Consider the following 27562-nt stretch of genomic DNA (forward strand, 5'->3'; position numbering starts at 1 on the left):
CAGGAGGAATGCAGCCTGAGGAAAGGGAGCGAGGAAGACTCAGGAAGACTTGGTGCCCATGGACACCTGGAAACTTGGAGACAACCCTAATTGGAACACCTGATGTAGGGCCTTAACCCTGCTAGATAATTATTTTATTTTATTTTTTAGTTTATTTTACCAAAAACACAATTGAATTTGAGTGTTGGGCAGCCAAAGGAAATAACAAACTTGGATGTAAGTTGCAGTAAGTATCCTGTGGGAGACCACAAACATGTTAAGGATTGCCACATTTCTAGTTTTGCGGAGGCCTTGGCTTTAAAGCAATATGGAAGATAATTGTGTGGCTTGGCTGAACTGGATTGCATTGACTCAAAATATATTTCATGTTGCTAGGTTGTCAGTTTTGGTTTCTTTCAGTTTCTTGTTTTTCCAAGCTTAAGTTCAGTTGTCATCTGTTTGAGATTTTTTTTAAAGTCCTCATGAAGGTTCATAAGCATTTCAATGCCAATTTCTCCAAATATACACATTTGTATGCAATTTTGCTTAGCATACATGGCTTTTTTAAAAAAGCAGTTTCCCCTAAAATAATGCAAGTTTGTATGTTAATTTCACTATCATGTGCATTTTTATGGACAGTTTACCTCAGTAGATGCTTCTTTGTACATTTTGTGTTGCTGAAGTGCATTGCGAAATTCAGAGAAGTGCAAATTTTGAAGAAGGATGATGACGATTTGCTTTCACGAGAATTTTTTCACAAGCACAGGATGGCTGTGTTTCAGTTCTCATTGTTTCTAAAAGTGCAGATTGTGTAGGCGCACCTTTAAATGCAAACTGAATAGAATTCCTCCTCCTTCCTTAGTAGTCCAGCAGGGATAATGATCCAGAATGATGGGAACTGCAGTTCAACAACATCTGAAGTGTGGGCTTCAGCCCCACCTCAGCTGTCGCCCCTCAGACAACTGCTTTTTGCAAGAACAACAACAACATATTTATACCCTGCCCATCTGGCTGGGTTTTCCCAGCCACTCTGGGTGGCTTCCAACAAAATATTAAAATGCAATAATTCATCAGATATTTAAAGCTTCCCTAAACAGGGCTGCCTCCAGATGTCTTCTAGAAATTGGATAGTTGTTAATTTCTTTGACATCCGATGGGAGGGTGTTCCACAGGCCGGGCACCACTACCAAGAAGGCTCGCTTCCTGGTTCCCTGTAGCTTCACTTCTCGCAGTGAGGGAACCACCAGAAGGAGCTAGACCTCAGTGTCCGGACTGAATGATGGGGCTGGAGACGTTCCTTCAGGTATACAGGACCAAGGCTTGAGCATGTGAGCCACCCCCTGGACCCTCAATGTTTTGCTCAGTTCCCTTTTGTGAAATAAGACTCTGGCAGCGTACCTTGGAGGGTTGTTGAGGGAGCGAAACTGTTGTTCATGCGTGGTATTCGGAGATGTTGTCGCTGATGTGTTGTGGTTGCCAGAAAGAATGATGACCCAACAGTCATCTCTTGCGCTTTGAGTAACTCAGCAAAAATCTACTTGTGGTCCCCACTTTTCATCTCTCTCTGCTTAACCTGTGCAATCCATTTCACCACTTATATTCCACAGTAATCTTTTGAAATCTGTTTGCATGAAAGAAACATGTTATGTTGTAGCTGGGCTAAAGAGAGAGAGTGATTCGGAGTTATGTGGGTGTGTATGTGGAGAGCGGGGAAATGAGAGGAATAGGGTCCCAAATTTTAAATGTCCCAGGTACCCCTACAGACACAGACACAGACACACACACACACCAACACCCCCTACTCCAAATCCTTCATCTGGTTTGTAATTCAACACAGAATTGTGAGATTCCGAAGATAAAAGGGCAACCTTCAAAAGATGGAGCAACTTCCCCTTTAACAGCCTTTTCAAAGCACCACACTGTGTGCACACATGCTGCTCCCACTTGCAGCTTTTTTTGGTGTCTGAGTCGTCGCAGGGCCTGCAGTCTGCTGGAACGTGGCCAGGGCTGACTGCAAAATCCACCACTTCAAACAGATTGGATGCTGCCTTGAGTTTGAGGTGCAGCAAAGTTAAATGACTAAATTCTGACCTGCATCACAGTGGGAAACAAAAATATCTTTGACCAGAAATGCAAATGGCAGCATACTCCTGATGCTTTTGCAAAGATTTTCCATTTGCTTCCCACCCCCCCTTTCCCTGAAAAGAAATTAAAGATCTATCCACTAATGCCTTTGTTCTCTTCAGGCTTTGTCATTCTGTATTAAGAACAGATATAGAAAAACCAATATTGGGATTCAACAGAGGGTTCCATTGTCCCCACTTCAGAACAGCATTAAGCTCTGAGATGGCAGTGTGTGTTTGGGGGCAGCAATCTTGCACAGCACCACAAAATGAGTGTTTTGAGGTGCTGTGCCCCCCAAAAAATCACTTTTGGGGGCGGATCTCACGTGGGTCATGTGACTCACACAGAAGTGCAGCCCCAAAAGTCCTGCTGTTTGTATTGAAAGGTATGAAACTGCCGCTGGTGGAAAGTTAAGTGGTCAGGTTGCTCTAACCTGGGGCAAGATGATCTAAGCATGTGAAACCAATCATGTCACAATTGCATTGACTTCCGATAAATTTCCAGGCCTAATACAGTCCAGGACCCCAACACCTCAAGGAGGCCCCCTGTCTCCACATGAACCTACTCAGGCCCTGCACTTCTTGTCAATGGCTGGGCTGCCTCCAAGAGGATGGCAACACGAGAAGAGGCCTTTTCAAAGGTTTCTCTTTGTAAACCACTTAGAGACTTTGGATTTTAAGCCATATATAAATTGTTTGAATAAATAATACTTGGTTTCAGAGTGGGTCACTTTTGTAAAAAAATGAAGTGTCAAATAGATGTGAATAATTAAAACAATAATAATCTCCCCCAAGCCATGCCCGTTTCTCCCACACCGGATGTTGTACCTGGCCTCAGGTGTGGGTACAGGTGGAAACATGGACTGCAGTACTTCAAGGAATGCCCCTGGACCTTGTGATCATCACCTGTACTTCTTTGTGTGCCTCCTCCAGAGGGCAGCCAACATGAGAGATCCAGAGGGCAGCCAACATGAGAGCAAGTCTTTCTGTGGTGGCTCCCCATTTGTGGAATGGCCAGGGAGGCTCGCCTGGTGTCTTCATCACATATTTTTAGGCACCAGGTGAAAACGTTTATTTAGGGCTAGGCCTTTTAATGTGTTTGTGAGAGGGGGCATTATTGGCTTGCTTTTGTGTTATTGTGTATTTAGTGTCCCCATTTTATATTTTTATGTTGTGAAACACCCTGTGATCTTCAGAGGAAGGGTCGTATACCAATTTAATAAATACAGTGGTACCTCAGGTTACATACACTTCAGGTTACAGATGCTTCTGGTTACGGACTCTGCTAACCCAAAAATAGTACCTCAGGTTAAGAACTTTGCTTCAGGATGAGAACAGAAATCGTGGTGCGGCGGCAGTGGGAGGCACCATTAGCTAAAGTGGTGCTTCAGGTTAAGAATTTCAGGTTAAGAACAGACCTCCAGAACGAATTAAGTACTTAACCCGAGGTATAATAATAATAATAATAATAATAATAATAATAATAATAATAATGCTGCCAAAGAACAGCAGGGAGCCCCTTGGCAATGTCAAGGGATGCTTGCTGTCAGTGCCAATCAGCTGATGGTTGGTGACAGCAGGCCTGCGGTGATGGGCTGTGCTACACAGCTCCCCACTGGGAACTTTGTAGCTCAGCTGATCCCAGCAGGCTTTGTCTGTGTGCCAAAGATCTAACGTTTTTCCAGCATCATTCTCCTGCTACATTGGCCCCTTTCCACTTGTCATATCCAAACTGTTCACAGCCAGCCGAGATTTATATCTGAAAGGGGACCTGCATATATTCTCCCTCCTAAACTATCTGTTCCTTGAATTTCTCAATGTTCAGTTACTTAAGGAGCGGGAACATATTCCGCCTGTCATCTGCTATATATTTTCCAGCCCTTGAATCATTTCTCCCCATGTATATTAAAATATTCAGTTATTGATCTCTGCTTGCCGTTCCAAAATCTCGTAACACACGCAACCTTTCTCAGGCTTCATTATCTGTAGGGAAATCAGCAATAAATCACTCTTGAGGGAATGTAGAGGGCTTACAAGGTGGCATAAATGTTTTTTTGGCACAGACAGAGCTCATGTCAGCCCCTGGCATCAGTGGGCACCTGTCAAGGCCTCCTGACTCTGGCCGCTCCCACTGCTGGAGCCTGTCCAGCCACTCTTATTTTTGTCATTATTTTTTACAGCCTGGCATTCAGAGTAATGTCAAGCAACTAGAACTAGAGAATCCTTTAAATAATAATGTCACTGACTTGGGCAATGTACGAAATGTCGTGTGAGTAGACCCATCCACCTGGCTACTTCCTGGAGAACTTCCATTGCAGCTTAGTAGACCAAGCAGTGTCTAGTGTTATTCATCATCATCATCAAACCTTTTATTGGCATCACATACAAACATCCAAAACAAATCAATACAGAATCCCCACTTCCCCAGTGGCACAAAACTTTTGCTAAAAGAAAGGAGGCAAAGCAGTCTAGCGTCACATCTTTAGGTCTCCAGAGAGATCAGACGTCTGCAGTGTATTTTGACAACAAAAAACCAAATAGAGATATTTAGCCACTAACTTGGTGAGCTCCTGATCATTCCCCAGTAATAGAAAATGTAACCTTCAACTCTAGAAGTAACCTTCAACTCTAGTTTCCATTTGGGGATACAGAGTTGATCTAGAAATTGCTGATGGAGATCAGCATATAGTTTACAATTAAGAACCATATGTGTAAGGGTGGTCTTCACATGGGCAAGTTCTTTCTCCTTCCACCCTGCCTGAGAACCTTCCCCAAAGGAGGTTTGATGGATTTGAATTAAACCTGGCCAGCGAAAATGCCCCTTTTTCTTGAGGGTTAAGCAGAAATTCAAGGTAATTGTGGTTAGTTTCTTGTGCCCAAGGCCTAGTGTTATTGGAAGAGTCCCACCAAGGGCTGCTTTAAGTCAGTGGAACAACTGCAACAACAACTTGTATCCCACCCATCAGACTGGGTTGCCCCAGCCAATCTGGTTTCCACACACAAAAGAACACACAATACATCGGACACTATAAAACTTCCCAGTACAGGACTGCCTTCAGATGTCAATGAAAGGTGGCCAAAAAGGTCTACTGGACATAGGCATTTTCTCTAAGTGGTCAAGGCAGTTTTGGCTCCCTACATACATGTTTTTAGGGGGGCAGGCCCCTTCAATATTCAGAGGATGTTGCACTCGGGCCTCTCCAATCTTTTGGAGAAGCTGGTGCCTCTGCTACTGGAGAATTGTCTCACCTGGAGAAGTGACAACCAACATTTTTAGATGACCCTTGGGATCCTTTCCAATTCTGCAATTCTATAATTCTGTGACAGTCCCAATGTCCCACTCTTTCCTGGTCCACAGGCACCCACATCCTCCCATTTAAACTTATGGAGACTGGTTTCTGGAGATATTTCTGTCAATCTCCTGTTCTCTGGTCAATCAGCTCTCTGTACCATTTAGCCAATTTCCAAACTGGAGGGGGTTCCATTTCTGGACTCCTCTTGTACTAATAAATACACCAATATCATTTTAAAGCAGGTCTGAAAAGCTTGCAGGCCTGAAGAGTGAATTTCAGCCGTAAGATTAGGCTTCTAATACTCGTGCATATATATATATATATATATATATATATATATATATATATATATATATATATGCTTTCGTAGATTTTCACGGGTACAGGAATGCAGGTTTTGGTGTCCTCGGGTGTCTTCCCGTGTAAAAGTTGGGGTGTCTAGGCGACGTTTCGACGAGGTCTCACTCGTCATCTTCAGGCTGGTGCTTTCGGCTTCTTGTTACTGGAACAGAGCAGGATCTCAGTGTTTGAGTTCCTATAAATACTGTTGAGGGGGTGTGGTGTATAGCCTCCAATGTTCTGGGCAGAGAGGAAGTTCCCAGGCTAGTGTGCCTTTTCTTCTTTTGTTCCTTAATTACTTGAGGGATATCTTGAGTGATTTCTTGAGTGATATCCTGAGTACCACTTAGGTGGGTCATTAGGTGTGGATTAGTTGCTAAAGTCTTTGTGTCTTGACCTCTTGAACTTTGTGAAGAGTTTTTCTGAGAAGATGGCTGTACTGCACTTAGTTGTGCTCTGGCTTGGCTTCGTGTATAGGGGCGAGCTGTGGTTTTGTGGCCTGTGTCAGCCAGATCTGTGTAGGGATTGCAGGGGGGTGCAGCATCCGGAGGTGCCACCATGGTTTGGCTACTGGATGGTGTCTGTAATTTATCTGTGGAGAGGGTCTGGGTTTGGGTCTGGTGTGGTTGATTGGTGATGGCGTTCTGTGTGCCTCTGGATCTGGTGTCAGTTTTTGTGGGGAGGGCTAATTTCCAGATGTCTGGCAAGCGGGATGTGTCGTCACGCTTGTTCATGTTGTGAGGGTGTTTCTCTATCTCGATGGCTTCCATGATTATTCTCTTGTGGTGATGTTCCATGTTAAAGAGCAATTTGGAATCTGCAAAAAGAAGAAAAGGCACACTAGCCTGGGAACTTCCTCTCTGCCCAGAACATTGGAGGCTATACACCACACCCCCTCAACAGTATTTATAGGAACTCAAACACTGAGATCCTGCTCTGTTCCAGTAACAAGAAGCCGAAAGCACCAGCCTGAAGATGACGAGTGAGACCTCGTCGAAACGTCGCCTAGACACCCCAACTTTTACACGGGAAGACACCCGAGGACACCAAAACCTGCATTCCTGTACCCGTGAAAATCTACGAAAGCAAATATCTCACCTCTACGGGGAGGAAACCTTCCAGCTGACAAGAACCTACGAGAAACTAGAAGTCCGAAGAGCCACCATCTTATGTGATCTCTTGTTCCTACGCAACTGCCGAGACAACAACTTAATTCCCACATGCTTCCAACTTAAATTCCATTCTAAAACCCCAGCTACCGAAAGGATCCTGAAACGAACTGAACTATCCCTAATCAGAAACGAACTACACAAGAAAAGATACCTACTAAACCAAACCAACAAAGATCTGCTCACTCTTCACCTCAAACTCTGTAACAAAATCCACCCTGCACTCTGGGACAAATGCAAACAACTAGCCGTCTGGAGAGCTGAAACGGAGACCTCACATAAGACAGACACACACACCAACAAACTCCACAAACTAGAGAAACGCCAGAAGCCCAGCCACCCTCCACAACAACCCATGAAACAAACAGTACATAACATATCAGACAGGATCCTCACCACAACTGAAACCAAAGTACTCTCCAAAGGTTTCAACTTTGCAGTCGCCCCGAGACGCATCCCCACGGAAAACATCATATGCGGAGTCGAAGCTAGCCTAACCAAAATCAACCCAGATGAAGCCAATAAAATCAGACTTGAAGTCACCAACATCCTCTGCTCCAGCAAACCACCCAGAAGCAATTTACACAAAGAAGAACAGAAAGCACTCACCAACCTGAGGAAAGACAACAACATAATCATTCTCCCAGCAGACAAAGGTAATGCCACTGTTGTGATGAACACATCGGACTACCAAGCAAAACTATCAAATCTACTCCAAGATCCTACCTACCAACCTATAAAAACAGATCCCACCACCTATCTGGAAAAAACCACCAAATCCAAAATAAAAGCCTCTCCTATCAGTGAAGAAATCCAGCTAAGAATCATCCCCAGAGAAAAATCATCCAGATGCCCCAAACTCTACGGCCTCCCCAAGATACACAAAGAAGGAACACCACTCAGACCAATAGTCAGCTCCATAGGCTCACCTCTACAAAATCTCGCTAAATTTCTCGCCAAGCAACTTCAGCCCTATGCAGAATCCATCTCTTCACACGTTCCAAACTCCTTCCAGTTCATAGAAACAATAAAGAAGCAAAACCTACATCCTAATGACCTACTTGTGAGCTTCGATGTTGTATCTCTCTTCACACAAGTGCCCATTAATGAAGCCTTGACAGCCATTCAAAACAAATACAATCCCCCCGAATACATCTTGGACCTGACCAACCACTGCCTAACCAACACGTACTTCATCCACAATGGACAAAGATACAAACAGATAGAAGGAGCACCTATGGGATCACCCCTCTCACCGGTCATCGCAAACCTGTACATGGAACACTTTGAAACCAATGCTTTAGACAAGTCAGAACACAAACCCAAACTTTGGCTCAGATATGTTGATGACACCTTTGTAATTTGGCCACACGGGAAGGAAAAACTGGATAGCTTCCTCACACATCTCAACAGCCTACACCCCAAAATACAATTCACTATGGAAATAGAAGCCAACAACCAACTTCCCTTCCTTGACGTCCTAATCTACAAAAAACCTGATGGCTCCCTAGGACACACTATCTACCGGAAAAAAACACACACCAACCGCTACTTACATGCACAATCACACCACCACCCTGCACAAATAAACTCCGTAGCCAAGACTCTCATCTCCAGAACCAAACGCCTGGCTGACAAAGACCACTTGACAACTGAGTTACAGAATCTCTCAAATGTGTTAATTGCCAATGGATACCAGCAAAACAGGGTTACGAAGCTAATCCAAAAAGAAACACCCCCCAAAAACCAAGACACAGAAGAAAACAATGGCATGGCCCTCCTTCCTTATATCAAGGGCACTACAGATAAAATTAGCAAAATCCTCCATAAACACAATATCAAAACAGCCTTTTGCACCAACCAAAAAATAGCCAATATCCTCAGAAACCCCAAGGATAAAATCCAGTTGGAAAACCAAGGGGTCTATGAAATACCCTGCAAAGTCTGCCCAGCCACGTACATTGGACAAACAAACAGACGAATAAATGCACGTATCGCAGAACACAAGAATGCCGTCAAAAAAGAAGAAAAAACTTCCTCTCTTTTCCAACACATGAAAGAAACAGGACACGAAATTAATTTTGCAGATTCCAAATTGCTCTTTAACATGGAACATCACCACAAGAGAATAATCATGGAAGCCATCGAGATAGAGAAACACCCTCACAACATGAACAAGCGTGACGACACATCCCGCTTGCCAGACATCTGGAAATTAGCCCTCCCCACAAAAACTGACACCAGATCCAGAGGCACACAGAACGCCATCACCAATCAACCACACCAGACCCAAACCCAGACCCTCTCCACAGATAAATTACAGACACCATCCAGTAGCCAAACCATGGTGGCACCTCCGGATGCTGCACCCCCCTGCAATCCCTACACAGATCTGGCTGACACAGGCCACAAAACCACAGCTCGCCCCTATACACGAAGCCAAGCCAGAGCACAACTAAGTGCAGTACAGCCATCTTCTCAGAAAAACTCTTCACAAAGTTCAAGAGGTCAAGACACAAAGACTTTAGCAACTAATCCACACCTAATGACCCACCTAAGTGGTACTCAGGATATCACTCAAGAAATCACTCAAGATATCCCTCAAGTAATTAAGGAACAAAAGAAGAAAAGGCACACTAGCCTGGGAACTTCCTCTCTGCCCAGAACATTGGAGGCTATACACCACACCCCCTCAACAGTATTTATAGGAACTCAAACACTGAGATCCTGCTCTGTTCCAGTAACAAGAAGCCGAAAGCACCAGCCTGAAGATGACGAGTGAGACCTCGTCGAAACGTCGCCTAGACACCCCAACTTTTACACGGGAAGACACCCGAGGACACCAAAACCTGCATATATATATATATATATATATATGTGTGTGTGTGTGTGTGTGTGTGTGTGTGTGTGTGTGTAAAGGCTTGTTAAACTCCTGCAGAATTAAGGGTGGGAGATACACTTAATCTAACAGTTCTTTTATGGGATCTTCTCTGGTGTTTTTAATTTGCTTCTCCGATACCCAAGCTGTTAGTGAGAGTAGGAAGAAAAGTCCATTTGAAACAGATAATTAAGCCAGGTTATTGGTGCACAGCAAGGAGAATTTATGCACCCGGTCTGTATTTGCACATTGGGAGACAGTATTAACCAAGGCTGTGCTCCAGAGCCAGCTTCTGATTGGCCTCCTTATTCAATTCAGATCTTGGGGAAGGGATGCTCGCCACGGACCCAGTATCCAGAGCAATATGTGGAACACCAAACCTTCAGTCTTCCCATTGACTTGCATTGGGGAACCAAATGGACCCTAACTCTGTGGCTTGTTTCACACATGTGCACAGAACCTGCTGATACAGCAGGCCCCAAAGAAAGGGTTAACCTTGCCAAATTTCAGACGTGTAGATGCAGGAGGTTCTGGGCTAGTTGCAATGAAAGCTTGTTTCCCCAAAAAAGTATATTTGCAAAAGTAAACTGTACTACAGTCTTTCTCAACCTGTGGGTCCCCAGATGTTGTTGAACTACAACTCCCATCACCCCTAGCTAGCAAGACCAGAGCTCAGGGATGATGGGAGTTGTAGTCCAACAACATCTGGGGACCCACAGGTTGAGAACCACTGGTTTACTATATAATAGCCTACCAGTTGGAAATGAACAAATTGCAGCAGCCCAATCAATTGCACAAAGGTCCTAAGACAGATGGTGTTTCTGGATGACATTCATGCCTCTGAACTGGAACCTGTGGATGAAATGAAATAAATTGAATGTGAGTGGGGGAGGATGGTCTCCACAACATTGCTTGCCTTCACCGTGCTGGTTCTGCACCCCTGATTCCTCTGCCATAAAGATTGTTGGCATTGATAGTGGTGTTGTGATAGAGGGGGATGTTGTGTTTGTGACCTGCTGGCAGGCTTCCTGGAAAACATATGGCTGGTGACCAGCGATGCTGGGCTAGGGAGTTCTTTTCTCTGATCCTGTGGGGTCTCTTCTGGTTTTGACCATTAGTGCCTACAATGGGGGAGGATCTTCAGACCTCATTGTGCACTTCCTGGATCACATGATGACTATACTAGATGGTCTGAGCAAGAGGAAAGTTCTGATTTTTCATGTTGGGGATTCCTCACCTCCACACACACACACCCAAAATAGTCAGAAATAATGATGCTGTGAAGAGTGCATGTGTTTCTGTTCATATTAACATTGAGAGAACGGGAGGCTAAATCTCGTTCAGTCAAATAATTTCATAGAATTGTAGGATTGGAAGGGATCCCAAGGGTTATCAATCCAACACTCTGCAATGCAGGCATCTCCACATGACAGATGACCATCCCACCTCTGCTTAAGAACCTGCAATGAAGGAGAGTCCACCACCTGCTGTCAAACAGCTCTTTGTCTATCATAATGGTTTTTTTTTCCTGATGTTTAGTCAGAATCACCTTTCTTTCAACTTGAACCCACTGGTTCAGGTCCTACCTTCCGGAGCAGGAGAAAACAAGCTTGCTCTATCTTCCATGTGATAGTCCTTTAGATGTTTGAAGATGGCCCTCATCGGGTGCACCAACTCATAGGGGCAGAGGTTTTTTTGGTTTCCTCAATATCTGCTGGCAGGGGGCCAGGCCCCCTCAATGTGGATGAGGGGCAAGAGGAGACTGAGCGCATAGCCAAGCGTGGTGCAATTCAGTGACCGGCTCCTCCTGAGCATGAAAGAGGAAGCTGCGCCGCACTGGTTTCCACTATGCCTGGCCTCCTCCTGATGATGTCACGTGTGCATTGTGCATATGACATCACACAAACATGTGATGTCACATGTGTGCAATGCGCACGATGCATCCCGGGCCCCCTCAATCTTAGGTGCAAGGCAGCACTAAAAGAAGTATGGGTGAGCCCTTATTTAGATACCGCCTATATATTTAAATAGTAATGGATTAATTAATAATAAAGAAGCAAGTTTGTTCGGCTTGCACTTGTTGTTGCTGATGCTGTTAATTGCATTTATATCCCACATTTTTCTCCAAGGAGTTCAAGGTGGCCTTCATGGTTTTCCCCTTCCTCATTTAATCCCCATAATAACCCTGTGAGGTAGCTTAGACTGAGAGGCAATGACTGGCTCACGGTCAACCAGAGAGCTTCATGGCTGAGTGGGAATTTGAACCCTGGTATTCCAGGTCCTATGGGACGCAGGTGGCACTGTGGGTTAAACCACAGAGCCTAGGGCTTGCCAATCAGAAGGTCGGCAGTTCGAATCTCCGCAACGGGGTGAGCTCCCATTGCTCGGTCCCTGCTCCTGCCAACCTAGCAGTTCGAAAGCATGCAGTGCAAGTAGATAGATAGGTACCGCTCTGGCGGGAAGGTAAACGGCGTTTCTGTGCACTGCTCTGGTTCGCCAGAAGTGGCTTAGTCATGCTGGCCACATGACCCGGAAGCTGTACACCGGCTCCCTCAGCCAGTAAAGCGAGATGAGCGCCACAACCCAAGTCGTTTGCGACTGGACCCTAACAGTCAGGGGTCCCCTTTACCTTTATTCCAGGTCCTAGCTTTTTATTATTATTATTCTTTTATTATTATTATTCCAGGTCCTAGTTATACACTCTAACCACTATACCACACCTAACAACTCCCTTTTGGCCATACATTTTCCTCCCAAACAGAAAGCCCAGCTTACTTCTGCTTTCTGTTCCCCCACAGCCAAGCCCCTTCCAAAGTCTTCGTTAACTTGTTCTCTTCTGGAAGCCAGTCTCCTTCCCCTTTGTCTTAATTCTTGCTCGTAATCACGAATAATGGAGCTGTTAAGAGTCTGGCACCTCTAATGTTATTATCACTTTGAAAATTAATTGTTTCAGCTTATGGTAGTTATCGTGCTACAACTTAAGTCAGTGAAATTGGATTCTTAAATAGCAAGCCACGAAGCACTGCAGTGTGTCTTGAAATCAAGCTTGAGTTGGCCATCCATCTCTGTGAAATTCCAGTCATTTCCATGGTCTTATTAGTGAAATCTGCAGCGTAAAATAAATCTTGCTGTCTCTTAGAACAAGGAAAAAATACAAACTAGTAGTGGGGCTGGAGGAGTCAGCTCAGCCTCTCCAATACAATTGTCCGTGTTGGTGTTTCAGTTTTCTTGGGTGAAAATGAAGGAAAATGCATTTGATTATAACAGATGCTGAATTAAATTCATACAATCACAGTATTATAGAGTTGGGAGGGACTCCAGGGCTCATCTAGTCCCAACGCCCTACGATCCCTCCCTCCAACTCTTTGATTCTATGAGTTGTATGAATCAACCGAACATGTGTTGCGACTGGATCATGAATTGAAAACTACTGTTTAGTTTAAATGAACTTGGGTTTTCTAGGATTCCTCCACTAGAATAATGGGAAGTTTTGTGTTTCTTTCCTACTTTTCCCTCTAGGACTCCAGCTATGATAGGCTGCTCTTTTGTGGTGAACCGGAAGTTCTTTGGAGAAATTGGACTTCTTGATCCAGGAATGGATGTTTATGGTGGAGAGAACATAGAGCTTGGAATTAAGGTCAGTGAGAAGCTTGCAATTAGATGATGAAAGTTAGGAGCCAATAAGACTGAAATCCTTCTACTGCTTCCTCTCATGCCATCACTCTAGAAGTATGACATGCCATTTTTAGGATCTTTATTGCAAAAAAAAAAGTCGTAGTAAATTTCACTCAATGGTTCTCAGGAAGCTTCTCATTTCAGACCTAGGCTATGTAAACACTAACCCATCTGTAGCATAAAAATGTAGTTTTTCCTCAATCTGGAATCATTCATGCTCTTCCTCAACATGCTGCTTCCAATCTAGATTGCTTATAGATTGCTTAACCTTCACAAGGATGGGAATGGTGACTTGATACACATTTGAAAACCCTCCTCTCAGTTAGGTTACCCATGTATTTCCCTCCCTGCGCATTCTCGAAGTGAAAAAAAAGGAGGTGGTGATTGCAGTCTTGGTCTAAGCCCACTCTCCACAACAACATTGTCAGGTATGGATACGCATACACCTCATTGCGGGGACCACAAACATTGGTTTCCACCTGTTTCCAAATGGACACATTATGGGACAATGAGGAATCCATCTGCAACAAGCTTTTATTTTTGGAATCAAACCATTCTTTTCAGGAAGGGCAAAGAATAAGCCATAGATCTAGATTGTGGGGGCTACATAGTAAAATCAAGCACTGAGTCTCTCTTGATTCTAGAATAAAATGTTACGTGTTTGCAGCCTACCAAAGCTGAAGAAATTCAGCCTAGGTTGAGAGGTTAGTCAAAGGGAAAGAAGTTCAAGTGAAGGAATTATCATGGAACAGACAACATTAAATCTAGTGGCAATGGGGCAGATCAGCTTTGACTAGGCTTGAGAGATGAACTGTTTCCCCTAAATGTGTACGGGGAGTGGGGAGTCATTTTCCTCCAGCTCCAATTACAAGACAGATCAGACCCAAGATTAACATTTGGAAAGTTGCTTATGCAATCAAACAAATTTGTTTTTTCATTTTGGTTAAATTTAGAATTGGCCACATGCAGAAGGCTTAAAACAATCAGCAAAAGTGCTGCAGCCATATCAACATGGAGATGTTAAGAGAATTAATTTGTACCTGATAATTGCATGAGAAACAAAGGCATATCTCATCTGCAGCATATATATAAATGCCAAAGGATATAAATAGCTGATGAGTCTGCATGTGAATTTTCCATTATACCTGATGCACAAGCAGCCCTTTTGAATCCCATCCACCCACCAGAACAATGAATCTGGCTTCTATTATATTCATGTAAAACATTTTCGCCGGGTGCACTTATAGTAACAATGATGCCCTGTTATCATTTTATAATACAATGATGTGTCACTGAATTTATGACATGACTGGGTTGTACTTTGAATGGTGTCATGTTCAGAAATAGAAGCCAGGCATTTTTTTCACTCTGTGATGGTATTCAGCCCATCTGAAGCCCATGTGGAGTTACCAGCTTGGGACAGACTCCCCAGTTCTCAGACCTAGAAACTACTTACCCGCACTGTCTCTGTCTTAGCAGGATTCAGGTTTCAGCTTATTGACCCTCATTCATTTCACCGCTGCATCCAGCCAGTGGTTCAGCTTACGCACAGCCTCTCTTGGCTCAGATTTAATGGAAGAGACATCATCATACTGATGATACTGTGCCCCCAAACCTCCTGGTGACTGTTCCCAACAGTTTCACATGGCGTTCAAATAGCATTGGGGACAGAATTAGGTCTTACTGCAACCCAAAGCTAAGCTGCCAAGATATCTCATGTAGTCCCCCAATACTATTCTGTGGTGCCAGTCATTGCAGGTAAGAGTGGAACCACTGTTAAACAGTGTAGAGGCAGTCTAGGAGGATACCATGGTCAATAGCAGAGAGATCTGACAGCAGCTCCAGAGCTGCAGTCTCTGCCCCGAACAAGGTCATTTTCCAGAGTGACTGGGACCAATTCCCTTCTGAACCCAAATTGGAAGGCTCCAGACAATGTTTCCTCCAATGGTGCCTCCATGCAACTAGAGGGAGTCCTAGCTGATGAAGTGTCTCAGCCCCAGCTGACAAAGGGTCAAGGTGAGTTAGGCAGATGTGTGAGTTCAGCAGCAGAGCCACCAGGGCACCCCACTCTGCCCAGCAAAGTCCCAAACTCTCAAAAACTAAAGCAAAGAAACACGAAGGTTGGAAGTGTTTTGCATTATCTGCCATATGTATGAGGTCTCCTCATTGGGTATGCCTAAAATGCAGTGAGCTCCTGGCTCTCTGGGAACAAGTTTATGCCCCTGAGGCCAAGGTGGCAGACCCGGAAAAGGTAAGAAAGATAGAGAGAATGGTGGATGAAGCTTTTGGGGACATTATAGCTGTGTCCCACTCCCATAATGACATGTCCCCTGCTGTTGGAGACAATTAAGGTCTCTCAGAAGGAGACCACCACTTTGAGGAAGAGGGAAACATTTCCTTAGAAGGGACCCATTCCTTGAGGGATGAATATCTTTTATGGGTGGGGGGGATCCATTGTCACATCAGGGGAGGTAGAAAAAGGTAAAACAGGAAAACGCTGACTGCTAGGGCTTGAATATGTGGAGCAACCGCCACAGAATATTTGCCTTTCATGCTCTGCAAAAAGATTAGAGCCTATATCAACTAAACAAATCTTGAATTGGTTCTAAGCTATTAGCTGTGTAGAGTCACTGGTCAGATTAATTATATTTTGATAGAGACGATGTTCAAGAGGCAATCAGCATCTACTGGGGTGACCATTGATGCCTGGAATTAGCATACTGGAATGATTAGAGATCTGAAATCCTTCCCCGAGCAGACTTCTCTCTCTTTTTTTGCAGCAGGACCTTTCTTTTCAAACAACTGCTCTCCATATCTTTCCTCGAGCAGGCTAGAAAAGAGAGAAGAAAGCAACCTTTATAGCTGACAGCAGAAATAGTACTTGTAATACTAATAATATTCCGCTTGGAAGTATTGAATGGAGGAGCAGTAAAGTTTCAGATCTTCACGGCAGATGGTGTCTCTTGCAAAGCGTTACTGCATACATTGTTGCAATGTGGGTCAAACCCAAGCCAGGATGTATGTCTGCCAAATGTGGAGATGTCCTATGACAGTTTTGCTTTTGGGATGTTTGCACCTTTCAAAATGGGTGCTTCATTCTGACCTATGGAGAGGGATGTGAGAGGGTGCCGTTTTCCACCCTGCCCTGTATTTCTTGCCTGCAACAACTGCTTCTGTTCCACTGCAGTTCATCTTCTTCCAGAAACTACGTTATCTGCCCCATTACCTACCGTGGTGAAATCATTAATACTGCATTGTCATTACGTTATTCCATGCCGTTCATTTCAGCACAAAGGAGGCAAAATGGAGGCAAAAGTAATCAATTGTGTGTTGTTTGTGGATTGAAAGCAGAAACAACATCAAACACTGATCATTTGCACTGGGTTCATTTCTGGACGAGGGATGAATAAGCAGCAATTGCCCCTCCCATTTCTGTTTTTGTCAGAAATTCTCTGGTGTCCCTATCTGTAGTAGATACTTTGCACTCAATTTTATTAGCATCTTTTAATTGCTTATCATTCCTTAATTAAACAAATATCTGAATTCCAATAAAACCAATCTACCATGCCCTATTACATGGCTGCTGTTATGATCAATATATTCCTCAAGTGGCCATCATGACATCCATTTACAATGTATTTATTACTTCATAAAGTGAATCTAATCTATTCCAATATCTTTACCGTAGCAAATTTTTTTTAAAAAAAATCAGAAAAATCAAAACATCATTTTATTTTATTTCATCTGAGGACTTGGAGAATATTTAAATGGCCACTATAGATTTTCCATCTTCCAGTGCGCAGAGTTACTACAGCTTCTGAACAGCCTTTCTGCTTCTTCTGTATATTTCAAGTGGTGATGGGCTTCTGCAGTCCATGTACAAGTAAACCATGAGACTGGATTACTGCAAAGTGCTCTGTTGTGCAAAATTAACACTCTCCCATCTGCTACTGCAAGAATTATAGAACTGTAGAATTGGAAGGGACCCCAGAGTCATCTAGTCCAACCCCTGCAATGCAGGAATCTCAGCTAAAGCATCCATGACAGATGTGCTTGTGCTGGTGGACACAGAATGTTAGATTCATCCCTCTGTTTGCATTTAGTGCTAGTCTGCTGGGGGGGGGGGTTGGGGGGATGCCAGGTGGATAAAATAAGGAAATACATACAGTACCTTATCTTACCAGATGAAATAGATTAACGTGACCCCTGTGACCAAGTTGTATATAAAATCAGCCATCAGCATGTTTCCTTTACGTTCCTCATCACTGGTGCTTTGGTGTTTGAAAAGCTGCCTGTTTTGTCACAAAAAGGAACCACACAACACCAACCCTCTACGTTTATTACCCTACAACCACCCCCAAATTCAAAAAATTGCATCATCCTTGCCAAAAGTTTGCATTCTTGCAACAACAAGAAACTTTTCAAAATCTTCTTCTTCTTCTTCTTCTTCTTCTTCTTCTTCTTCTTCTTCTTCTTCTTCTTCTTCTTCCTCCTCCTCCTCCTCCTCTCTCTCTTCCTCTTCTTCCTCTTCTCCTTCTGGAAAAAGTCACTCTTGGCACAGCAGCATAATACGACTAAAAACAATAAATATTCCATATGAAGTGCTGGAATAGAAAAGTTAATCCCTCTCCCCACAACAAAATAATTGAAACCATTCCTCGCCCCGGATCTTGGCTGCTTTCTGACATAGTTCTCCCTGGCAATTTTTCAAAGTGCCATGAACTTTAGTTGATTTCTAAGAGACTTCAGTTTCTGCCAGCTGACAGACACATTTTATGCTCAGAGCTGTTATCCCATCTATTCCTGACATTTAGGCATGAGATCCATTGCTTATTTAGCAAAACAGAACCACAGTCAAATCTTCTGTGGTAAGGGGAGATAAAACAGTGAAGACTTAGTGCAAAGCACTGATTGATACAGGCAGACTAATGCATTGAAAGCTGTTTGATTTATTGAATTTTACTTGAATGAAAATTAGGGTTTTGTAAAATGTAACATTAAGGGCTTACTGCTTGTCAGTGATCCTGTCTTTATGATTGGCCTGAAGTTTGGAAAGGGGTGTTACTTTTCTTCTTAGAGGAGTCCTCTGATAGTAAAGACTTGTCCATACTTTTGCTTGTTCCAGGCTTAGAAATATGGGGGGTCTGAGCAGTTTTCTCCTTGTCCTGGACTTTCCAGGCACAGGTTCAAGCAGTTTTCCCTTTCCCCCTCCACTTTTAGCTCTAAATCAGAACTAACAGCAATCCGTGGGTTTTCCCAAGAAAAAGCAGCAGGACAAATAGAAGTGGATGAGTGTTGAAGGTGAACATTTACTGGAATTCCTCAGTTGTTGGATGCCTTTGCCTAACACCTATAAGGAGTGTGATCTCATAGTAGCTCAGTGGTTGTTTGCACTGATTGTCAGTGGCTCTCTGGAGATCCAGACAAAGTTTTCCCCAATCTGACCTAGAGTAGGGATGCAAGAAGGAATCGTTTTTCATTCTTCCCTGGATTAGCCACATGCACCACTGTTTCCACTCTACTGCAGTTCATCTGCTAGTGCATGGGGTTTGGGGGGGGGGTCCCTGAGAGTCTCCTCCCCACCCAAATAGCTTTCTGAACTTCTGATAACCCTGATTCTGCTGATTTTTCTCCTGGGAAGAGTTGGCGCCACTATAGCTGCATAAGCAGCAACACTGATAGGCTAGATATCAGAACACAGGAACATGGGAAGGTGTCTTATACTGAGCCATATCCCTGGCCCATCTAGCTCAGTATTACCCACACGGACTAGCAGTGGGTCTCCGGGGGATCGAACCTGGGACCTTTGGCATGCAAGACAGATGCTTGCATCAGCTCTTCCCCCACTTCTGCATGGAAAGAAGAAGAAGAAGAAGAAGAAGACGAAGAAGAAGAAGAAGAAGAAGAAGAAGAAGAAGAAGAAGAAGAAGAAGAAGAAGAAGAAGAAGAAAACAACAACAACAACAACAACCCAGGGAAGTTACAAAGGGCATAGGCCAAAGTTTGTGGTCTGATAATTGTCTATTGCAGGATGTCCTAAAAGTGAACTCAGAATCCACTATCTCCAGTGCACTAGAAACATGGACAGCTCCAAGTGAGAAGCTTTCTCCTGCAATGGTTGGGGGGTAGATTGAAGCCTTCTATGTCTCTGTCTTCAGCCTACCTCCTCCAGGATCCAAACCCTTGAGAGGACTTCAGTGCCTTAAAGGGCCAACCATTATTTGCTCCATAGGCTCCCTTCTGGTGCTGCTAACCTCCTGATTCATGGTGGGAGACACCTGGTTCTTCATGCTCAGGGAAAGATGTTCATGAGGGCCTAATTCTTGTCTAGTCACCTCAGGTGCAATGGTCTCCCTCTCTTCCACTATCAGCTCTGAGCCCTGAACCTGCCCTGGCTCCCCATTTGGTGCTCCTGTAGTCTCCATCTCTGTTTCCAGTTCAGTGCTGGATACCGGGGTCATGACAAGCAAAAGCAGGCAAAGCAACAAGTGTAAGTTTTGCCTTTGTACAGTTGGCTAGTTTTTACATATATTCAGCAGTAAATAAATAGATTTTAGAACCAGTCTTGTAACACAAAAAACATCCAGAAATGACATAATTGATAACAAGGGTGTGTGTGTGTGTGTGTGTGTGTGTAAGAAAACAGATTAAGCACGGTACAGAGAGAACTCCCGCCCGAGATAATTCTGCTCACCTGTTATTTCAGTCATGTCTTGCTCTCAATTCCCTGTCCTCCTAATCATTTTTTTTCATCATGTTCGGCTTTAAATACCGCACTCACTCTCTCATCATCAGAGCTGATAGACTGACTAATAGATTGACACTGCCCTTTCTCTTGAAGCAGTAGGTGAACATGGGGTCTATAGAAAATTAGATTGGCTTTCAGGATCCTGGGATTTAAGGCTCCTTCTTTCCACTCGGTTAAGTGTGAGCAGAAATTGAGGTGCCATCTGCATTCGGGTGAACAGAAAAACCCAATTCCAACCCTCTAATTGAATTCTTACTTGTTAAGAGTACTTTCACTCAGCTGGAAATCATAGCTCTCCTTTCACTGCATGTTAAGGGTCTCTGGCCAGAGCTGGATTGGAGATTAATAGGTTTCATCTCAAGGTGTGAGTCCCCACCCCTTTTCATTTAACTGCTAGGGTTGTATGAAGTTGCTTTGTACAGAGTATTGTATGCACCAACTTTCCTCAAGCTGATGCCCTCAATATGTTTTGAACTACAACTCCCATGAGCTCTTGCCTTCTGCTTTGGTGACCACGTAGACTGCTCTTACTTTTGTTGAGGCATCAGAGAAGCCACAGACTTCTTTGTTTGGGTGGCTATGAGATTAAAACATAGCTGCATGGAGATTGAGACTTCCCAGTGAACTTTTAAGAAACTTCCCCACATTTTCCCCTTTTGCTATCTGTTGGTGGTTGGTGGAATGTCTCAGGCTAGAGCTATGTTTCACAAACTTGGGTCTCCAGGTGTTTTCAGACTGCTGTCTCCATCATCCCTGACCACTGGTCTTCCTAGCTAGGGATAATGGAGACCCAAACAGTTGGAGACCCAAACAACTGGAGACCCAAGTTTGGGAAACACTGGTCTAGAGTCTCTGAGGAAAACATTCTCACTACGAATTGCTCCTGTGGAGTAACAAAAGATGCAATTCCTGTTGGGTAGGCTTTTTACTGTTGACAAGATGCCACAATTGGATGGGTAAGAAAGCATTGCTTTCCATCCAGCCCTGTGAAATACAGTACTGTTTCTTTCCCTTGGCAATTCATCTTCTTGCAAAAAGTATATTATTCATCTCACTCTCTGCTGTGACAAAATTACATAAATTACACAAATTACTCCAGTTATGTTTTCTTTATACCACCCCATTCATTTAAATCAGTGTTTCTCAAACTTGGGTCTCCAGCAGTTGTTGGTCTGCAGGTCCTGCTAGTTACTTATGCTGGGAGTTGTCGTCCAATAACACCTGGAGACCCAGGTTTGAGAAACGTTTATTTAAATGCAGTGCAAATGGAGGGTAGGGCTGTAATCAATTACATATTTCTTGCAGAGCTAAAGCAGCAAAAACAAATACTGAATGTATTCAATGTCTGCTCACATTTCTGCTTTCATTCAGAGTTCTCTGATGTTCTTAGCCACAACATTACTTCAAGTGGGAGTGAATTTGCCCAACCCCAACTGCCCCCAGAAAGAAGACTCCAAATGGTTTTTCCCTGGGGAGTTGCTGGGGAAGGTTCAGCTGGGTTCTTGGGCCAATTGGGATGTGGAGAGAGCTGGCTTCTCCCCAAGCAGGATTCTTCCTCCATCTGCTATATGGGCTTTATGCGTTGCCAATTTGGCAACCTGAGTTCACCAGCGCTCTGCCCATTTGGAATTGCCAGCAACTGGTATCCATAGGCATATTTCTACTGGTATGAGTTGTTTGGCAGTGGAACAGATTGTCTCTGGAAGTGGGATCCTTTCCCTCATGAGAGGTTTGTCAGCAATGCGTGGATGACCACCTTTCAAGGATGCGGTAGTGAAACACTGCACTGAGCAGAGTTTGACACGATGGTCTTTTCCAACTGTGTAATTAAATGAAGTAAGTTTTTCCATATCCACCCCCCAAAAGAAAAATTACTGTAAAAGTGTTCTTACGTCCCCATTGCTGTTATCAACTATAATGGCATATAATTACCTCCTAGTGCTCTGATGATTCAGACCGGGGGCTGACTATTTATTAGGATAAGTAATGGCCTGGGTGAACAGATACTTTTCTTCTGTGTTTTGGGCCCAATCTGCACTACACATTTAAAGCACCATTATACCAAATCCCCACACAGAACTACAATTCTTGGAGTGGTTTACCCAGAAATCCTCCTTCTCGAGGAACACTTAAATTTTATCAATGCTTAATTATTATTTTTTAATGATTGTTTATTTCCCCAATGTTTTTAGCAATTCTTGTTTTTATCTGTAAGCTGCCCTGTGCCCCATCAGGAAAAAAGGGGGGATATAGATCATTATCATTATCATTATTACACTGGCAATTGGAGGTCTGTGAGGGGAATTGGTGGAGGGGGTCCTCATAACAATTCTCAGCACCCTTAACAAACTATGGAGAGCCAGTGTGGTGTAGTGGTTAAGAGCGGTAGTCTCATAATCTGGGGAACCGGGTTCGTGTCTCCGCTCCTCCACATGCAGCTGCTGGGTGACCTTGGGCTAGTCACACTTCTCTGAAGTCTCTCAGCCCCACTCACAGAGTGTTTGTTGTGGGGGAGGAAGGGAAAAGGAGAATGTTAGCCGCTTTGAGACTCCTTAAAGGGAGTGAAAGGCGGGATATCAAATCCAAACTCCTCTTCTTCTTCTTCTTCTTCTTCTTCTTCTTCTTCTTCTTCTTCTTCTTCTTCTTCTTCTTCTTCTTCTTCTTCTGGTTCCCAGAATTATTTGAGGGAAGCCATGACCATTAAACGTATAGAGGCTATAAATGTATAGTGTAGATGGGGACTCAAGGTAGACCCATCAAAATGATGATGATGATGATTTATTCCACCTTTCTTCCAATGGACTCAAAGTGGCATACATACTTCACATTTGAATCTAAGTCAAATCAGCCAAAGGCCTGATGGAGAGGAATGTTTTCTCCTGGCACCTAAAGATATCTAATGAAGGTGAACATAAGATATGATCCTCTTGTGAAGCAGCTGGTCATAGATGTTGCCTTGGTTTCCCTGGCTTCCACATACTCCTTGTCTGTTTCCCATTTTCTCTCCCTCTCCCTCTCTAGGTATGGCTCTGCGGTGGCAGCATGGAAGTCCTTCCCTGCTCTCGAGTTGCCCACATTGAGCGCAAGAAGAAGCCTTACAACAATAACATTGGCTTTTACACAAAGAGGAACGCATTGCGGGTGGCCGAGGTGTGGATGGATGACTACAAGTCCCATGTGTACATTGCGTGGAACCTGCCACTGGAGGTACAGTTACATAGCTTCACTCATGAGAACAATCATGGGGATCTCTGTGGGGGGGTTGCCTGTTTTGCACAAACACTCCAACTATGTGACCAGGGCAGCAGTCCCCCGGTCCTCACCACTATGCTACTGGTTCCACAATCTAGGGATAACAGCTAAAAAGGCTCCTGTCCCATGCTCCTGTCAGATGCACCAAGTAGATACTAATTCATTGCATATAGTTTTATATGTGAGAGGTTTATATTGTAGATATCCTGGTCCTAAACCCTTTTTGTATAACACTAATTGGGCATCAGTAGGTTGGGAGTTCATATAACCTGATCCTCATTACTATTATTTATTAAATTTAAATAGCTGACCATCAATAAACATCCCCAGGTAGCTTGCAACAAAAAAAGAAAAAGGCAAAATATGTAATCATAATTAAAAAAACAACAATTAATGACAAAGGACAACATACTGGCAGCATTAAATACTTTATAACTCAGATTAAAACCATTTTAAAAATGAATGATTCCCATGCTTGCAAATTTCAAGCACTTATGCAAACAATAACAAGAACAGTCTAGACTGATCCATTAAAAACGTGTCCCGCTCAGAATGTTTCATTCTTGCAGGTGCCTAGCACAAAACTCTGCACACCTATTTGTCTGGAATTTGGCAAGTGTTGTTCATTCAGGAGCTGCTACTATGACTTCAGATTTTACTAAGTCATGACAAAAAGACACAGGATGGCATGAAGCTTTGATTTTCCTAAATTAGGGTTCAAATTAGTTCCCAGTGTGAATCAGACAGCCACTGAATTACATTCCAAATTGTCATACTGGGGCCCTCATGCCAATCTTTTAAGGACCAATAATGTATTTCTTTCAGAATCCTGGAATTGATATCGGAGATGTTTCAGAGCGAAAAGCACTCAGAAAAAGCTTGAAGTGCAAGAACTTCCAATGGTACTTAGACCACGTCTACCCAGAAATGAGAAGATACAATAACACTATCGCATATGGAGAGGTAATTAGGAGAGGAAAGCACGACACTGAGCCCATTCTAGGGATTCACGTTGAATACATGTTTCTGTTTGTTTCCAATATTTTTAATGAGATCTATGGGGGATTTCTGAAAGTGCGTAACTCTCTTAAGACCATTCTTAGAATCATCTTGGCTGGTCACGATAATCTTTTGCCATATTCATTGCTTTCAGATTGGAGGGGATCAGGTGGATTGTGGACATTACTTGATCTAATTGCATTCACCCCATATTTCAGTTACAGTGAATTTAATTGTACCTCAGATAAACCCTTTGTTACACCTGGGAAATTGCCAGGGAAACCCATCCTTTAGAAGTGTTTGAACCACCTATCCTGCCACTAATGCTGTTTGCTCAGGAAGACGGTGATGCTCTCATTTTAAAGGAAAGAGACAAAACTAACTCAACCCATAAATCATTTCCCATTGACAGTGCATTCCAAATGCAAACCATCACTTAGGATTTTATGTCCAAATAACACAATGTGGTTTTTGTGAAAATTCAAATCCTCTCACTTACAATTTCAAATGGGGCTGAAATCATCCATGAAATAGATGCAGAGGGGAGAATCATTATATTAAGATCCACAATAGGGGAGGGGAGTCAAAAGGGATTATATATCTATGTATTTAATTTGCTTGTTTATGTAAAATAGCAGATGCAAAAATAAAATTTGTATTAAAAAAGAAGGTGGTGGAGAGAGACAGGAAAATAGGAAAGACAACAGGGAGGTGAGAGTACAGGGAGGTACCATCAAATTTCCTACCTATGCTTAACCTTCAGAAACTTGCAGCATGCTATGTGCTCCCTCCAATCTGGTTTCTGCATCCGGTTCTGCTCTCCCAATACTCTAAAGAGAGATCTAGGCACCTTCTCCACCTGTTGTCTCTTACTTAGAAGGATCATTTACACGGGTACCATTGTTGGTACCCATGTCAATGATTCCAAGGCAACTAAGGCTGCTGTCCTAGCCACACCTACCTGTGAGTAAGACCACTTAATTCAGTAGGACTTCTGAGTGTACATGATTAGGATTGCAACCAGATTTGTGTCAACTAATATTTTAAAGGTGTGTTTGTGGGTGGGGGGGAGGAGGAAAATCTTGATCATTCTTTTAACTATGCTGTAATTGGAATTCATTGTTGGTGCTTGTAAACATTATTCCAAGACAATTTAAAAAAAATGAATTCATCAATGTCCTGTAAGATAAAGGGGAAGCCACAGCCAAGTTGCTTGGCAGGTATATGAGAAAGATCCAACCAGATTAGGAGTTGGATTTTCAGTGAACTTCAACAAAAATGGAAATGGGAGCAGCAATTGCCAATGTTCACATATTTGTTCCATGGCTACAGTGGAAATAAATCCAGTGTTGTTGCTTTCAGTCCACAAATGATACATAATTGATTGCATTTTCACCCCATTTTGCATTGACTGAATGGGATGGAATAATGCAATGACAATGTAATTTACATAATTAATTGTCGACAGCAAGACGATAAGTGTAGCCTTGAGTGGAAGATGAACTGCAGCAGAATGGAGACAGTGCTGCATGTGTCAAATACTGAGTGGAATGGAAAATAATCCATTCTTGCATCCCTAATAAAGAGGAACAACCAGAACCCCCTTGGTAGACAGCTCTCTGAACTGGGACCCCCATAGGCAGCACATCTTGAACCAGAATTCCCTAAAGGGCCTCCAGGTCCCCATTGCCTTCCTGCAAAAACAGAAGTCAGGAACTGCTCAGAGGTGACCGAATACTAGCCTGCTGGTGAATTATTCATGTACTAGTAATACATGTGAAAAAGATCTAGGGGTCTTAGCGGACCGCAAGCTTAGCATGTCAACGGTGTGATGCAGCAGCAAAAAACCTAATGCTATTCCAGGCTGCATCAACAGAAGTATAGTGTCCAGATCAAAGAAAGCAATAGTTATGCTCTATTCTGAGTTGGGCAGACCATACCTGGAATACTGTGTCCAGTTCTGGCCACCACAATTTAGGAAGGATGTTGACAAGCTGGAACATGTAAAGAGGAGCGTAACCAAGATGACCAAGGGTCTGGAAACCAAGCTTTATGAGGAATGTTGAGGGAGCTGTGTATGTTTATCCTGGAAAAGAAGAGATATGATAGCCATCTTCAAATATCTGAAGGGCTGTCACATGGAAGATGGAGAAGGCTGGTTTTCTCCTGCTCTGGAAGGTAGGACTCAAACCAATAGCTTCAAGTTACAAGAAAGGAGATTCCGACTAAACATCAGGAATAACTTTCTGACAGGAGGAACTGTTTGACAGTGGAATGGACTCCCTCAGGAGGTTATGGACTTTCCTTCATTGGAGATTTTTAAGCAGAGGTTGTATGGCCATCTGTTAGGGATGCTTTAGAGGAGATTTCTGCATTGCACTACATAACCTTGGGGTTCCTTCCAGCTCAACAATACTATAATTGTATGATTCTATTCCTTTAAGGATCTCCACTGTTTTGGAACCAATTGGGACTTGGGAGCAGTAGTATGTTCCAGGCTTTATTGGACCATATGATCTGCAACCCTGATCCACTATCCATTTGCATTGGTTTTGGCTCAGTCACCACACACTCAAGATGTGCAGCACACTCATGGACAGGACAAGCCCAAATTCTGAGATGCCTACCAAAGTCCCAAAGCAGTTTTATGTGTTTGCCTTTGTGCATCTCTGTACACAGCATTATGAGTGATTATTCTTCAATGATGTATGCAGTGATTAGTCTTTTGCCTTCATTACAGCTGCGCAACAACAAGGTGAAAGATGTCTGTCTTGATCAAGGACCTCAGGAGAACCACACAGCCATCCTGTATCCGTGCCATGGTTGGGGGCCACAGGTTAGAATACACACAAGCTGTTATGTGATACCAGCAGCTATCTGAATTCAGGGGAATTCGCAATGTGCATCTGCCCCATGTGGCCAAATCTGAAACCAAGAAAAATGATACAAGAATTCCTAGAATTCTTTGTAGCTTAGCAAGAGGTGTGGCTCCCTCTTCCTTGACAGTCGTCCCATAACTTTCCTAATAAAAAGAAAAGACTAAAAGCTTGGGGGAGGGGGTGAATAAAGAGACTTTGTGGGGCCTATCCTATGTAGGACCACTTCCT

General features: G+C 43.4%; 1 protein-coding gene across 1 annotated transcript in view; it reads left to right on the top strand.

Moving 5' to 3' along the window:
• GALNT17 (polypeptide N-acetylgalactosaminyltransferase 17) overlaps window positions 1-27562 on the top strand; it is a 115439-nt gene that overhangs the window by 82154 nt on the left and 5723 nt on the right. Inside the window, exons 6-9 of the mRNA XM_081890399.1 lie at window positions 13301-13418; window positions 23226-23411; window positions 24282-24419; window positions 27196-27291. Of these exons, the coding sequence (XP_081746525.1) occupies window positions 13301-13418; window positions 23226-23411; window positions 24282-24419; window positions 27196-27291 (538 nt within the window). The remainder of the gene's footprint in view (window positions 1-13300; window positions 13419-23225; window positions 23412-24281; window positions 24420-27195; window positions 27292-27562) is intronic.

The sequence above is a fragment of the Podarcis melisellensis genome (assembly GCF_964234715.1).
Source record: "Podarcis melisellensis genome assembly, chromosome: 15".
Classification (NCBI taxonomy): domain Eukaryota; kingdom Metazoa; phylum Chordata; class Lepidosauria; order Squamata; family Lacertidae; genus Podarcis; species Podarcis melisellensis.